Consider the following 17603-nt stretch of genomic DNA (forward strand, 5'->3'; position numbering starts at 1 on the left):
CATATGTGTCGCGTGTGATAAAACGTTAATGCAAACATGATTTCAAAGTTTGATTTTGTCATGGTTGAATGACTCACGTTTTTTTATAGCTCTTTATAGTATGTTGCTTTTAAGGCGCTCATTGTAGACATAAATTAAAGCGTATTTTCTTAAATGAAAAGTTTTCGGTTAATTGTTTGAATAGGTCAGTAAAGAACGATTTGAGTCGCGTTCTGAGAAAACTGGGCATAATGCATGTGCGTAAAGTGTCTTCCCAGATTAGCATGTGCAGTTCGCAATCGGATTTTTGCTAAGAAGAGACTTCATTTAAACGAAAAAAAGTCATACAAGCGGAAAGTGACGTTCCAGATTCTGTACAGGCTAATCTGGGACGACACTTAACGCACATGCATTAAGCCCAGTTTTCTCAGAACGCGGCTCATTTGGTGTTCGGATCTGTATGAATAAAACCACGGGGCTTTAGCCTCGCATTGGCCCGATGTAGAATTGTTTATCGATCGTTAAATTATGATAATCCGATAATTACTAATACTTGGTTTTAAAAATAGTTGACTTTATATTCGTACAATCTGAAATAGAACCATAGTTAACAAAACTTTACTGTGCCGATTAAGGCTTACAGCTTGATAAAATTTAATGTAGACATCGATAAATTCATTTAACGAACACATATTATTAAAAAAATAAAAATGAGTCGATAATTGCATTTTTTAAAACTAAGCACATGTTTAAAAATGAAATAATATGAATATGTTTTTTAAGGTTTAAGACGGCTTAGCTTAACTAACCTTCAATTGGTCATTGTAGGCTAACTTACTATTAAAAAGTACCCAGGGTACTTTTAAGTATACTACAATGTACTCGGGGTACGGAAAAATTGCTAAAAAGTATTGCGATGAATGGCCGGGTGCCTTTATGCGTATAAACCGAACTCGGGGTTCACTGTCGTACACTTTCAAGTACCCGGGGTACTTTCAAGAACTACCTGAGCTGACAACGACCAATTTAGCATAACTGACCATTAACGTTCTAAACAACTTGAGCTCTAGTCTGGTTCCCAGCTTCTATTTTAAACAAATTATATACAGAGGGGCAGGTAATCCAGACTACTTGAGCTCTTCAATTTGTAGCCCCGAGAGCAGATTAGCTGTCCGGACTTTAAGAACGACATCGAGGACGAAGATGTGGGCGACGTCCACACGTACAAGATGTCGTGCCCTCGGGGCAGTGGCGTCTTCGTCATGGATCCCCTCACTGGCTGCATTACCATGACCAAGGTGTGGGACCTGGACGCGGCCAACAAGCGTCTGGGTGAGGAGACTGTTGTGTGCACAGTCACGGCCACCGACCGCCGTGGACTGACGAGCACCGCCATGGTGAGTTTGACTTAGATGATGAAGGTCATGATAATATTGATACCTTTCTCTGAATTTTACAATACACATGGATGTGAGCCTAGTGTATTTCTTATTTCTTTATTGGATTCAGATAAATTTGATGTAAATAATTACGTATACGTTGCCTAGAGCGATTACCTTTTAAATGACGTATTCGATGACACACTTGATGACGTAGGCAATTACGTATATTATGACCTTATATGATAATGTAGGCGATGAAAGACTGATGACAATGGTTAAACGTAGGGGATGACGTTACCTATAATTTGAAATTGCAAATAATAATGAAGAAGGCCCCGGTGTTTGTGATAATATCATGCACTGATGCATTGAACCCTGGTACAGTGAATTCGAGCAAGACCAAGAATTAGATTACTAATATGACTGAAATAAGTCACACATTATTTGAAAAACTAAATGTAATGACTTCAATGCCGCAGGCTGGGGTCGAACGCCTAGGCAAGTGTGCAAAAATTATGACGTCATAAAGGAAATAACATGCCATATACCCTGTTTCCCATGTAATATAACCATTACATATATTTTGTATTAACATGTGATATATATACTTTTTAAGCGTTTTCATTTGCTTAGTTTTCGTTTATTGACCAATCGCATTATGTTATTTTGCTGAAATGACGTTGCAACGTCAAATTACGTCACGAAAAGAAAACAAAATTTGGGATGCATCATTATGTTTGCGTCAATATTTATTTAATTTGCTCATTAAAAGCATGTGATAAAAAGGTATGACACTCGTTGTCATATCATACCATATTTTATTAAACTCGTCCAGAAAATTAGTTAGTTAGCTCGCCAAAGGCTCGCTTACTAACACAATTCCTGAATTCGTGTAATAAGATATGGTATGATATGACAACTCGAGCCAGATCCTGTATATATTTGTAAAATGCGTCAACATTACATTTTAGTGACAATGAGACTGACGTCTTACGTAAAATATAAGTGGTTTGATGACGTGGTTGATGACATAAAATTGTAAAATTTAACGAAATGGATCACGGTTGTTGTGACAAACATTTAGTTTATCAAGCGCCCCGCAGAGACTTGACTGGAACCAGCATAGCTTGAAAAAATCCCTGCCTTCATTACTAATCACTTATTTTACTGTTGTTATTTTTTTAATTTAGGTATTTTTGTTTAAATTTTGAACCTAAACTTATATATTATTTTTCAAAAAATATATAAAAATGATCTTACTTTTCATAATATAATACTTAAACAAAAAAAATAAAATCCTGTACTCTAAATTATATATAAGGAACGACAACTCTGCGTGGAGATTGCCAGTTTATTTAACGACGCTATAATTAGATTTCTTACAAACAAGTAAACTTTATGGTTAAGCTTTTTTCTCAATTTTAGTTTAACATAAAGATCAAGGAAGATGACGACAACAAACCCTTCCTGTCGCAGACCTCCTACGTGTACTGCCCGACTGTGGGTTCCACTTCCGGTACGCTGGGTCAGGTGACCACATTCGACAACTAGAAATGGCGCGGCAGAGGCCGACGCGTATCCCCACGCCGCATGTTTGACCCAAGGGCGCCCCAGGGTTGATCATGGGGCCATGCATAGCTGAGATTGACTGTATTGTCATAAGAGAAGTTCAGTATCAATTAGAAGTGAATGGGTGTAAAAATAAAGAAGTTATAGTAAAAGGCAATTTTGGGAGGGTGTGGCCTATGTGGGCGGGGTGCCCCAGGGTTGGTAATGGGGCCATGCATAGTTGAGATTGACCGTATTGTCATAAGAGAGGTTCAGTATCAATTTGAAGTGAATCAGTGTATTAATGAAGAAATTATAGTAAAAGGCAATTTTGGGCGGGTGTGGTCTATGTGGGCGTGGCGCCCCAGGGTTGGCAACGGGGCCATGCATAGTTGAGTTTGACCGTTTTGTCATAAGAGAGGTTCAGTATCAATTTGAAGTGAATCAGTGTAGAAATGAAGAAGTTAATGTAAAATAACCTAAAATTTTTTTATAGTAAATGGAATTTTTTGGTGGGTGTGGCCTATGTGGGCGGGCGCCCCAGGGTTGGGATTGGGGCCATGCATAGTTGAGATTGACCCTAATGTCATAACAAAAGTTCAGTATCAATTTGAAGTGAATCCGTTTAGAAATGAAAAAATTATAGTAAATGGAAATTTTTGGTGGGTGTGGCCTATGTGGGCGGGGCGCCCAAGGGTTGGGAATGGGGCCATGCATGGTTGAGATTGACCGTATTGTCATAAGAGAGGTCCAGTATCAATTTGAAGTAAATCGGTGTAGAAATAAAGAAGTAAATGTAAAATAACCTAAAAAAATGAGTGATAATTTCTGACGCGGCCCCACCCCAACCGCTATAACTTTTGACCCAGGGGTCAGATCAAAATTCCAAATAGTGCAGGGTCGCACATATGCTCATAGCTACCATGTGTGTAAGTTTCAAGGTTCTAGTGCTTTTAGTGTAGGAGGAGATAGTGGCCAGGACGGACGGACAGACAGACGGACGGACGGACGGACGGACGGACGGACGGCGGAGATAACCACAATATCCCCACCTTTTTTTCAAAAAGCGTGGGGATAATGACGTCCTTGACGCGCATAAAACCAAGAAATATGAGTTTGTCGGTACGGGTGATTTAGTTATTTAGTTTGTCGGTACGAGCTAGTTAGTTATTTAGTTTGTAGGTACGAGCTATTTAGTTATTTATTTTGTCGGTACGAGCTATTGAGTTTATAAGTTTGTCAGTGCGAGTTATTTAGTTATTTAGTTTGTCAGTACGAGTGATTTAGTTATTTTCTTTGTCGGTAAGAGCTATTTAGTTTGTCGGTACGAGCTAGTTAGTTATTTAGTTTGTCGGTACGAGCTAGCTAGTTGTTTAGTGTGTCGGTACGAGCTTTTTAGTTATTTAGTTTGTCGGTACGAGCTATTGAGTTATTAAGTTTGTCGGTACGAGTTATTTAGTTTGTCGGTACGAGCTATTTAGTTATTTAGTTTGTCGGTACGAGCTTTTAAGTTATTTTATTTGTCGGTAAAAGCTATTTAGTTATTTAGTTTGTCAGTACGAGCTAGTTAGTTATTTAGTTTGTCGGTGCGAGCTATAAAGTTATTTAGTTTGTCGGCACGAGCTATAAAGTTATTTAGTTTGTCGGTACGAGTTATAAAGTTATTTAGTTTGTCGGCACGAGCTAGTTAGTTATTTAGTTTGTCGGTACGAGCTTTTTAGTTATTTAGTTTTTCGGTACGAGCTATTTAGTTTGTCGGTAAGAGCTTTTTAGTTTTTCGGTACGGGGGATTTAGTTATTTTATTTTGTCGGTACGAGCTTTTTAGTTTTAAAGTCATATTTTTTCACATCTGAGATTTACGAGCTATTTAATTTTTATTAAATTCTGTAGAATTACTTTAAAAAAATATTTCTCACACATATTAGAATTGCGATGTACTAAACTATTTATTTTTCACATATTGTTTAAGAAACCAATAAATACTAGTTCGTAGTTTGTATTGACGAGCCATTAAGCTTCGTAAAATCCAAATATTCACAAATGAAACATTAATTGTTCACACATATTTGTTATACATTGTAATTCTAATTAGTATAATTTGACCCCTATACGTGGTTAATAGATTTTTGTTTGTTTCCTTGTTTGTTCACAGGAAGTGGACCCTACTCCGCATCCGGGACCGGTGGTCTGACATACGGGGATTTGAGCTCATATGCAAAAGGCACTAAATTTGAAACGACCCTCAGAGTTACAGGTAAGAAACAATCATAACGCCACATGTTAATGTATTACATTTAAAGCCTCGCTCTGGGAGAAAAGGGACTTAATCCGTGTCAATCCAGTCTAGACTCAAAGTTTCGTTCCTTACAAGCCTAGCGTACTGACCAGGTGAATCTGGAACGACATTTTAAGCACATGAATTAATCCTTTTTTTCCCACAGTGCCGGTCATTGATTATAATCATGTATGCATATAAATTATTATTAGTGTGTTAGAGTTTTCTGAACACGTGACCCTCTTAATATACAAATCATTTAATAACTGGATGAGGACTACAATCCAAACGAACTATCAAAGTTGAGAGTATTTTGCCTACAACTTAGGCGTCAAACGTCGTTGTATCCACTGACCCGCACGCTCCTATTTGTTCGCGTCGATAGCTCGTTATTTTACTATTTGAATGAGCTTGTATACATAAGCCTCGTTCTGGAAAAAAGGGCTTAACGCATGTGCGTAAAGTGTCGACTCATATTAGTCTATGCAAAATCTAATCAGGGACGACACTATTGGAACTGCATATGAGAATCTAGGACGAGACTACGCACATGAATTAAGCCCTATTTTGCCAGAACGAGGCTCAGTTTCTATACTTCTTCTGTGTCAGATTCCGCCGGTCACTACGACGAATCTCCTGTCACAATGTTCTTCTGCGACCCACCAGCGCCATCAAAACCCAACAGCGCCAGCGGCGCATCGTCGGCGTCGGCAACTTCCGGCGGCATAGACCACTTCCTGTTCTGGCTGATTCCGGCGCTGCTCCTTCTGGCGCTCATGGCGGGGCTGGCCGTGTATGTCATTCGGCGATGCATCCAAGGCGGCCGATGGTAACATTATTTGAGTCCCGTTCTGAGAAAACTGGGCATAATGCATGTACGTATAGTGTCGTCCCAGATTAGCCTGTGTAGTCCCAACAGGCTTATCAGAGACGACATTTTCCGCCTAAATTGGATTTTTGCTAACAAGAGACTTCATTTCAACGAAAAATGTCACAAAAGCGGAAAGTGTCGTCCCTGATAAGTCTGTGCGGACATCACAGGCTAATCTGGGACGACACTTTACGTACATGCATTATGCCCAGTTTTCTCATTAACTCATTGAACAGTATCGACATTGCTATCCCTGTTAAATACCAACTCGGATACAGACAGATAGACATACCTACATTTTATTGAGACTTAAAGAACAGTGCATCGTCTTGATGCTTACTTGAGACTTAAAGAACAGTGCATCGTCTTGATGCTTAATTGAGACTTAAAGAACAGTGCATCGTCTTGATGCTTAATTGAGACTTAAAAAACAGTGCATCGTCTTGATGCTTAATTGAGACTTAAAGAACAGTGCATCGTCTTGATGCTTAATTGAGAGATAGAGAGCAGTGCATCGTCTTGATGCTTAATTGAGACTTAAAGAACAGTGCATCGTCTTGATGCTTAATTGAGACTTAAAGAACAGTGCATCGTCTTGATGCTTAATTGAGAGATAGAGAGCAGTGCATCGTCTTGATGATTAATTGAGACTTACAGAACAGTGCATCGTCTTGATGCTTAATTGAGACTTAAAGAACAGTGCATCGTCTTGATGCTTAATTGAGACTTAAAGAGCAGTGCATCGTCTTGATGCTTAATTAAGACTTAAAGAACAGTGCATCGACTTGATGCTTAATTGAGACTTAAAGAACAGTGCATCATCTTGATGCTTAATTGAGACTTAAAGAGCAGTGCATCGTCTTGATGCTTAATTTAGACTTAAAGAACAGTGCATCGTCTTGATGCTTAACTGAGACTTAAAGAACAGTGCATCGTCTTGATGCTTAATTGAGACTTAAAGAACAGTGCATCGTCTTGATGCTTAATTGAGACTTAAAGAAAAGTGCATCGTCTTGATGCTTAATTGAGACTTAAAGAACAGTGCATCGTCTTGATGCTTAAATAAACACACTATTTTCTTCTAGGTAAATAGGTATAACAACATATAATTTTGAAACATAAAATAGTCAAATAAGGATATAAATCCAAATAAACAGATTCGATGACTTGAACACGTAATTTGTAACAAGACAGAACATTAATTTAATAAACCATACTTTTAAAGATCATATTGCTTATAACAAAAGGTATTTTAAAATATTTGCATACAAGTATGCGTTTTCCACATCTCTAGTTATGGCTATACCCAGGAATGGGACTCTATTGTGTCTCAGTTTGCGTTCGATGCAATAAGAGCTTATCAAAAGATTTAATTAAATTGTCTCGAGTTGGCAACGTAGACACGCTTTCACTAATCGTATTAGGACAAATCAGTTGAATTAAATAATCATGATCAAATTCCTTCAGTGTTAAGCTATTTTATTTAGTGTTATTATTTTCCCTTTTCCGTTCAGCATCATTCCTGATATTGAACACCATATAATATCCATAACCGAAATTTGAGAGGAGGTATACTCGTAGTTTATCGCAGTCATTCCTTCGAGTGGTCTGTTAGTCGGCACACTATGTAATTGGTTTGCGTTATAATTGTATCGTCATAATCAATAACCATTTGCACTATTTTAATGATTATTATATAAATCTACTTGCTATAAGTTGGGATAGCCGTTATTATTGCATGTGCGTAGAGTGTCGTCCCTGATTAGCATGTGCAGTCCGCTTCTAGGCTTATCAGGGACGACACTTAAAGCCTAGACTGGGTTTTCATTAAGAAGAGACTTTCTTTTAACACAAACATATTAAATAAAAGCGGAAAACGTCGTCCCTGATATGGCTATGCGGAGTGTATAGACTAATCTGGGCCGACACTTTGCCGACATGAATGAAGTCCCTTTAAAATAAAATAACAATAACAGTATTCTTATTATTTTGAAAATTATGACCCGGCGTTTGTGTTTTTTCGCTCAGCGGTTCCTGTTACCAGTCGCGCGCCGTAAAGACGATCCGGCCCGACCGGCCGCTTTAAGACCCAGGGAGAGGCCAGACACGAGTGATCACCGCCAGGGAAGTCGATGAGCGTCAGGCGGTCTACCGCAAGCCCCCCTCAACATCAACGCCACCACCTCAACCACCTCCACCGACCGAAAAAGGAACAATCGCTTCATGCGATCTTCCTATCGTTCAGTATGTTTTGTTCTTTCTTTGTAAGCATCGGGCATACATTTTGCTGTATTTTGTGGCTAAACCGATTTACGATTTTAACACAAACACATCGGAAAATGGAAGGCGCATACTAAACGCCCCGCATATGGTACCCTCCCCCTCAAAAAACAACAACAACAACCAAGTTTTTACCAAACGTCAAAATAAAAATCCTTGTTTAGTAGTCTTACTGAAAATTGGTCTGCGTTATATAAAAAAAATGTTATTTTAAGTATCAACTAATTGACAAACGTTTATTAATAGTAACGTTTGTCTATTTTAGCTACCACGAACGTGATGTGGGGAACCTAGGTGCTATGTACCCGAAGTATTGAGATCAGTAAACAGCGATCTCCGTGACTTTTCGTGAATCTTCGGAATGGTATCTTCAGACTATTTTAGAGACAATTCCATGACTTTTCGAAAAGCTTCGGAATATTTAAAAAAAACAATTTCAAGCCAATCAAGTATTTATTCAAACCGGATCGTTAAGTGTTAAAGTTTGTGCATCATAATGCTGTTTAAACATTAGAAAACTGTAATTTTGCAATTTGTTTTCCGCGCAAAAAGCACAAAGAGCTCATTGTAGTCTTGCTGAATTATTACATATCTCTAAAAACACCTTTAATACAGCAAACCGCTGTGAAAGACTTATTTGTACTCTCTTACTCGTAGATAATTGAATTTTTGAAAAAAGTCATTAAATTTGCTTACAAATATGTTTTCAATTGTCTTAACTTACCATACGTGCAAGAACAAACTGGATTACAAAATATTGCATTACATGGTTTTCGAGCCCGGGACCTCTGGCAGCAAAATATAATGCGCTATAATTGTGCCACGCAGGCGTTCGTTTTTATGAACGAACATTAACCCAGTTATGCCTAGCGTCTAGAAAAAAGGCCTTTGCAAACAGCGTTAACCCAAATGAGACGCTGCATGATGCGGCGTCTTATCAGGCTCTGCGCTGTTTGCTTAAAGGAATATTTGTAAGAAATAGTATTAATATAGAAATAAATATAATAGACATCCCTAATTTTGGTATTAAATTGATCCAATTAAGGATGGGAGAGTCCACTAGGCATAAATGGCTTAACGAACATTAAAGCTATACTAGTTCGCAGTGCATTTATAACAGAACAATTAGAAAAGCCTTACATACGCTTTATTATTTTACCAATTTCGAATGATGAATAACCGTTAATGAACCAATATTATAAACGTTTTCCCAGTCAGGATTGTTAATTCGCTTAAATAAAACATTAGGCATTCAATACTTTTTAAATCTATGATATTGATTTTGAAAATCGTCATTTAACTAAACTGTGCTCAAGTTTTTTTAAGAGTTTTACAATCAAGATAGAAACCGGTACCGGAGTTAATGATGGAATGGCTTTTAATCCTTGCAGTTACTTAATTTTCAACGGTACTGCTGGGTTATGGTAAGGAATTTACCACAGATTATGGACGTGGACGATTTGAAAGATTGATTACGCAGTTGAATTAAAAGGACAAACAAGAAAACAATAATGAGTACTGCCAACATTTGACGTATTAACTCGCGATTTTCTTCTTTTGAACATGAAAGACAGGCTGCGGAAATTTGTGAATAAAACGCATTTTAGATTTATTCAAATAATTAAATAAATCTTGCCGGACTGAACATTTCATAATTTGACTTAAATAGAATCAAGGCCGTTATGAAAGACAGTCAAAGTTGAAGTTCCTCACGTGATTGTAAGAGCAGCTTCGTCTATTGTACCTGTATATTTCATATTTTAGTAATTGGTACTGCTTTCCTCTCGTAAAAAGATTTATTAAACTTGTATATTGCGACTTTGAAGGGATCTTATCACGTTTTGGTAAATTCACAAAATAAAAACAACAACAATTGTTTCAGATTCGCAAATTTTCGTTGTAGTTATGATATTTTTTAGGAAACAGTACGGTAATACTAAACATTTACCATACTCTAAAATATCCATAATATGTATCTTTTGACGAGTTAAAACCTGAATAAAGCATTATAAAACGTTGCAATGCGAAACGATTGAATAATTTGGAGAGTTCTGTTGTTGTCGTTATATTTTTTGACACTACGAGGATTGCTTATACAAAGTATAAAATGCATCACTTATTGTATGAGCACGGGTGGCCGAAGGGTCTAAGCGTTGGAATTTTAATCCTGGGGTCAGTGGCTCGAACCCAGTTGATTTTTACTTATTTTTTTCTTTATTTTTTTCTTGTTTTTTTTACTGGAGCTTTTTAGATCCGATGTTTACATTTATCAATATAAAGCAGTTAATTACGAACTTCAATATCTTCCAAAATCGGTGAACACTTTCCTTTAAGCCAGCCTAATACTGTTGTTTCATTAATGTTTGTTTATGTATTTGACTTTTCTCTCAATAGACGTATTTATAAATGATCTCTATTCTTTTTTGAGCATACTATGTGAAGGGCGCGATTATATCGTTATCAAATAAAGAAATCGAGACCTTTTACATGTTTTGACGTTTGACTTTTATTATTCGATTTTATACATGCGTTATCATTGGAAATCGGACGAGTCTGATATGGCGTATGAAAAGGCGAGGCTTGGCGAGGCTTGAAATGGACAAGAACAAGAATTTCTCTACCGATGGAGTTTCTGTTAAAAAATAGTAAACTTTTAGATATAAGCAGCGCTTTGTGAAAAGGGGGTTTAATGCACAGGCTAAGCAGGGACGACACTTTCCGCCTAAACTGGATTTTTGTTAAAAAGAAACTCTTGAAAAGAAAAATATCATGTAAGCGGAAAGTGTCGTCCCTGATTAGCCTCTGCGGACTGCCAGGCAAGTCTGGGACGAAACTTTACGCACATGCAGCAAACCCCCTTTGCACAGAGCAACGGCCCATATATATTGTTGAAATAGAACTTTTATTCGCGGCTAAATTACGAGATTATTTTTAAAACAATTAACTTCACGGTTCTTTCAGGTAATATTCAACATATTTGTATTATTGGTACTTTTTTGTCTATTTTCTCGTGACAACTCTTTAGTTGTTCGCAAACGCATAAACGCTATTTAAACTTCAAACCCAGATATTGTTTTGTTAATTCGTAATGCCATTTCTACAAAAAAGAGTTAAGTCGACGTGACTTTAGAAACAAAAATCATTGCAGAGCAACATGAAAATAATAAACGTGGGCTTGGCTAAAATTATGTTATCGGACAGTGAACTGATATTTCGTTTAGTTGGCGGAATTATTTTTTTATATCGATCTGTGGCAAAGTTGCGCTAATACAAACTGGATCAGCGTGTACGATTCAATTGTCAATATCGATATTAGAAAAGGCGCGAGTTGCATATAACGTTTGATTAAATCAATTGTATTTGTACCATTCATATTGTTTTCATTTATGATCCACAGATCTATGCATTAAAGTAACTATAATAGATGAATTACCACCAATGCCACATCCAACACCACCGACACAACAACATCTAACAATATCACCGATACAACAACTTCTAACAATATCACCGATACAACAACTTCTAACAATACGACCGATACAACAACTTCTTACAATATCACCGATACAACAACTTCTAACAATATCACCGATACAACAACTTCTAACACTATCACCGATACAACAACTTCTAACAATATCACTGATACACTGTAGCAGCGTTATTACCACAGTTACTACCACCACCGATATCACAGTTGTCACAACCACTACTACCCCCACCGAAACTATCAACAATACCCTCCACCGCTTTCACCATTCCCACCACTACCCTTACCACCACCACAACCACTATCAGAATTACCACAACGACTGTCACCAACACTACCAATACCTCCACGAACACAGCCACTATTTCAACTACCACAACCACCACCACTATCACCACTACTAAGACCACCACCACCACAACTATCACCACGACAACGAGCGAGGCATGGTTATTTCATTCTGGATCAGCAGACGATTTATTGCTGAAACTGTTTTACGGAGGATTCCGGAGATAGTCAATGTATCACGATTGACAGCACCAATGGGTTAGGTTGCACCAATACAAAATTAAATACAAATTGATATTGGCTGAGTTTTCGTGTAATAATGAATTCTATTATTATGCTTGACCTGTGCGTATAATGGTAGGATCATATTAAGAGGCTTAACATCAGAAAATGCTTCTTAATCGCCGTGATCTTCACGATCAGTAAACAACTTGTTCTTTTAAATAGCGGTCGGAAAGTAAGTATCTTTTTCTTGTTTTATTTTAACAGACTACTACTACTACTTCTACTACTACTTCTACTACTATTACTACTACTACTACTTCTACCACCACCACAACCACCACTACCACCACCACCACCACCTCCACCACCACCACCACCACCACCACCACCATCACCACCACCACCTCCACAACCACCACCACCACCACTACTACTACTACTACTACTACTACTACTACTACTACTACTACTACTACTACTACTTCTACTACTACTACTACTACTACTACTACTATTACTACCACCACCACCACTACCACCACAACTACCACCACCACCACCACAACCACCACCACAACCACCACAACCACCACAACCACCACCACCACTACTGCTTCTTCCACTATTACTTGCACAAATAGTACCACAATTACTAGAACTTCTACTACTTAATCCTCTGCCATCATCATTATTCTACTTCGCATAATATGTTTTTCTACATTTTATATTTATTTGTTATTTATTCCTGTTCATTGTTACAGATTATGTAAGGTGGTGAAGGAGTTGGGGTAAGGGGCATTTGTTTGTCATTTATTTGAAAAAGAAACTTCTTTATTTCAGGATTTCAACGGCCCTGCTCACCAACCAGACTAAATTAAGCTCCGAAATGGACGTCACCAAGGAATGGATAAAGACTAAACGATCAAGCGTAGGAACCCGGCGTGAAAACAAACGAATGCAGATAGACCGTATGCTGACTGATCTACAATCAAATGTCTTGACAGTAATTGAGGAGGAACCCAGTACGCCAAAGCCGGTAGGTCTCGGCGAAACTGTCGAACTCGCCAGTAAAGTTCAAACAGTCAATCCCAGAGTGACGTCATTTCCGTTTGGTGAAACTACGCGAGATCGAGAGCGCGAACGAGACCGCGGACATGAAATAAATATATCCGATAAGGCGCTTCCGGTCGTAGAAAATGCGGGTCAATCACACGGCGTAAAACTATGCATGGTGTCGGCTGTTGTTCACATGAAAGGACATGAAGCACGCCGAGCAAAATCGATAACAGAGTTAAAAAAGAGGCCCGTGACATCGTTGAAGGAATACGACCGCAGCAAACGAAATGAGCATAGAACGGCAGAGGATAAACCAGAAGTTCAGATGCCGGGATCCTGTCGTTATCTCAGGTGTCATCAGGAGAAGGAACTAACGATTGAAGAAATATTCGGTTGAATATTTTGAATGAACAGATGCTTCAAACGTAAATTCTGGATCTCATTTTAAAACATACAATTTTGAAGTTTGCGATCAGAATTTCGAAAAAGGCTTAACAAGTGAATTAAAAACAAGCATTATCGAAACTGTTTTTCTGGCATGGTTTTGATAGCTGCAAAACATACAAATCTTTATAACGCGTGATTGTCAATATCAATCAGGCAGCAAATTATTATCGAATTATATAAGGTATTGGTAGGCGTTTTGCATGTGCACAAGCAATATTTTTTGTCTGCCTTAACATATACATATATAAAATATATGAACATTAATTTTCCAACAAAAAATGAAAAAAGGCAATCTTCGTATGGTAGTTATTTACCGTTATTTCAGTTATCACATTAGAAAGCGTCATTTTTTTAGATAAATGGTCATACATATTTTTTGTTTGTCTGTTTGTTTCTAACTCGGGAATATTTCATTGTTGTTATTGCTGTGTGTTTTACATATACTTTATGTAAACATTATATTCATTCATGTCCAACATTAACTAAACGTCACTGGAAAAAAAGCTTTTTAGATAACGTACCATATCTCCGAAACACTTTGGACTTTGTTCAAAGATCATCGCATTCTTGTGAGATTACATATTATTTGAATATTTTGCAACCTTTTGCATGAAGTAATTGTTACGGGTTTCATGTAATTGACGTTTTGTTGTTTCCATCGTGTTGATTTTATATATAATGCTAATGTTGTTTCCATATTTTGTTAAACATTAATATGAACTTGAAAAACAATTGATGTTGCTTGTTGTGATATGCCCGCACGTGAAAAATATAAAATATCACATATCGTTACTATAAATAGTAACAAAATGACGTCGCGACAAGGCCGTTATTCATATCTAGCGGGCAAATATAAATTATATAAGCCCGCTGAGCCGGGCCGATTTTTCATATCAGAAAATAATGGAATCGCGCGATTTTTACTTAACAAAATGGCGTCCACATTCAGCCTTAGCCAACGGTGATAAAACAAAAATGAGCTTCAACTCAACGAGAGAATCAAACATGATTATAATGACACGTAGCACACAATTTTGACCACAGGCACTCGGCATAAGCTACTACGCCCCTCCCCAAAAAACTCTCATTATGCATTTATTCATTTTTCTCAAACAAAATTGTCCATTAGTAATACAAAATAACATGACAAAAAAAGTTTGTCGAATTATTTTTTATTTTTTGTTGTACTTATATATATAAACAGAGGTATGTGACTTAGACCCTTAAATCGCTCAGTTCGGCATACCGGTCAATTTCCGAGGCTCACTACTCCATCAAATTTCAACCGATTTTCACAATCTTGGTATTAAACAACGCAGAAGACCTAATACTAAACGAAATAATCAATGCATGTTCGCATAAGTGAACCGTCAAGCAGTCATCAAAAAACAAACTTGCAACAACATTTCCTAGAATCGATCTGATTACAACGAAAATACGTTACAAACGTTCACACTTCGGTTGGACAGTGATTCACATTGTAATTTCACATCTCATACAATGAGATACAATTAAAATTAAACAAAATTGACACTTACTAACATTTATTCACCCAAATTAAATCTGTTGCGATATTCGGCTTTCAAATTATTTAACCGCTTGCCTTTTGTCAGTGCTACGCCATTGTCGAGTTGTTAACGCGTTTTCAAAATAGCTGTGATCTCATTGGTAAATAACGGAGGTGTGTCTATTACGTCTACTGGTACCCGATTTCGCATACATTCGCTATATTCGAAGTTGGAAATCATCCGCCTGTAAACAAGAAATAGTTGACGGAAAATTTCAAAGAAGAGTATTTATTTTCCAATCCAGGAAAATGTCAATATTTACATGGTATAACACAAACGTGAATGTTGCACGTCGTTTTATTTCGTGATAACGATTAAAAATTATACTTTTTTGACATTATACAATTAATGAAAAATACATATTGCCTATTATTGGTCATTAACATATTAGTTGGAGTTCAATTAATTAAAGTTGTACACTGTTTTCAACGTTTTTTTCCTTTTAACAACGACCTGTCAGTGCACCTAACGTATTCCTGGAATATTAATGTGATTCACACAGAGGGCAAACAAATTTTGACCCATCTTTCTTAAATGTTTTCCACTTTAAGTGGTGTTAGAGTCCAGCACATCATCTGTGCAACCATGAAACACATATGTCACACTGAATCCATTCCTGCTCCTTGGAATACGAGTCACAAATGGCACATTTCACATCCTCTTCTTCTGATTGAGATTGCCTAGGGCTTTTCTCACCAGTATGTGATGTGATGGGCTGTGGTTCAGTTGAAATGGGATTCAACGTAGGGTTATGTTCACCAGCCTGTGATGTGCTGGGCTGTGGTTCAAATAACACGGAAAATTGAGCAGACTCTGATTTAGATGATGATGAACCTTTTTTTTCGTTTTGGGGTAGTTTTTCACTTCTTTTCCCAGCAGTTGAAACCCGTACTTTTTTCCACCTGCAAGGCATCCAGGGCATCTTTTCTGAACTTATTAAACATGACCATAAGATAATGTTTGATAACTGATTCATATATATTCTCATATTAAGACACATTGAGAACTGCACTTTACATAATGCCTTCAATTGACATATCATTCATGTTCACCTCTTATTTTTCTGTGCAGTGTCTTCATGACTTCTGTCACTTAACGACATTCAATTAACAATACATATTATTAAGCATAGATTGAAGACAGATTGAATAGGTACAAAAACAACATCAAAACGTGTTCAATTTTAATTATGCTAAAAAAAAAAACTATCACAATTATAGTAATATTATATTATTATTAGTGCATGCAGAACATTATTCAGTATTTCAATTATTATAAACGTCCCACAAAGTGTCAGTTAACTTTACTGGCATGCACTGTTTACATATATCGATGTTAAATGATGATAAATTATCAACAGACATGCATTCACAGTTACCACATATGTATATTAATGCTCTGTATTACTTTCATGTGGAAAATGTTATATTATGTTTCAGTCAAATACACAAGCTGACAAAGCATGTGATTAACATCTTTTAACATTGAACATTTGAATTGTGCGTTATTTGTACTATACCAAGCGAGCACAGTCTGCTTGCTTCATCGGTATATACCTCCTTTAAAGCTTTATAAAAGGACCACAATGGATAAGTTGATGAGTACTTTGATCACAATTAAACATATCCCTTTCAGGGAAGTTATATTTACTGTCGTGCTATATTACGAACAAAAGATATTGTATTAAACCAGCCCAACCCTTCATCCACATTGCGTTTGTTCAATGTTATCTCAACAATGATATACTTCATGTTTTTGAGCACAAATGAAAACACATAAAATTTTCATCATCTAGTCCAGTTGTTAATCTACCCCACTTAATGCAACGTGTCTATAGTTTTAATTAGTATATATTAAACAAAACATGTATGACAATATACAAAACAAAAGAACCCACAAACCAACAACTTATAAATCTTAAGAAAAACACAAGGTCAAAAATATTTAAAAACTAGCATATCTTGTATAATATGTTTTTGACATTATTATTGCTGCATGATATTACTTTGTTATTGCTTATGCACATGTTTACATTATATGTTTTATATTAAATGCAAAAAGGAAGTTTAAAATGTCCTTAAGACAAGCAATGCGCTTTTTGAGGAAGTGAACACCTGTGTTCGACTAAGCGCAAACATAAACTATATCATCACCAAAAACTGCGATATAAATGACGTGACTATATAAGTA

The 17603-nt window shown here is 36.9% G+C and overlaps 1 protein-coding gene across 2 annotated transcripts; it reads left to right on the plus strand.

The window, feature by feature from the left end:
- The first annotated feature begins 715 nt into the window (after positions 1-715).
- Positions 716-14520, plus strand: LOC127862245 (uncharacterized). Of its 2 annotated transcripts, none has more exons than XM_052401289.1 (6): positions 716-1376; positions 2787-2877; positions 5063-5164; positions 5795-6014; positions 8085-8300; positions 13183-14520. In XM_052401289.1, exons 1-5 carry the CDS (start codon positions 1209-1211, stop codon positions 8140-8142), a joined length of 639 nt encoding a protein of 212 aa, XP_052257249.1. In that variant the 5' UTR covers positions 716-1208; the 3' UTR covers positions 8143-8300; positions 13183-14520. The 2 variants fall into 2 exon arrangements, with proteins under 2 accessions (XP_052257249.1, XP_052257248.1); XM_052401288.1 differs by lacking the exon at positions 13183-14520 and adding an exon at positions 8602-10820.
- The last annotated feature ends 3083 nt before the right edge of the window (positions 14521-17603 follow it).

The sequence above is a fragment of the Dreissena polymorpha genome, chromosome 16 (genome assembly GCF_020536995.1).
Source record: "Dreissena polymorpha isolate Duluth1 chromosome 16, UMN_Dpol_1.0, whole genome shotgun sequence".
NCBI classification, from domain to species: domain Eukaryota; kingdom Metazoa; phylum Mollusca; class Bivalvia; order Myida; family Dreissenidae; genus Dreissena; species Dreissena polymorpha.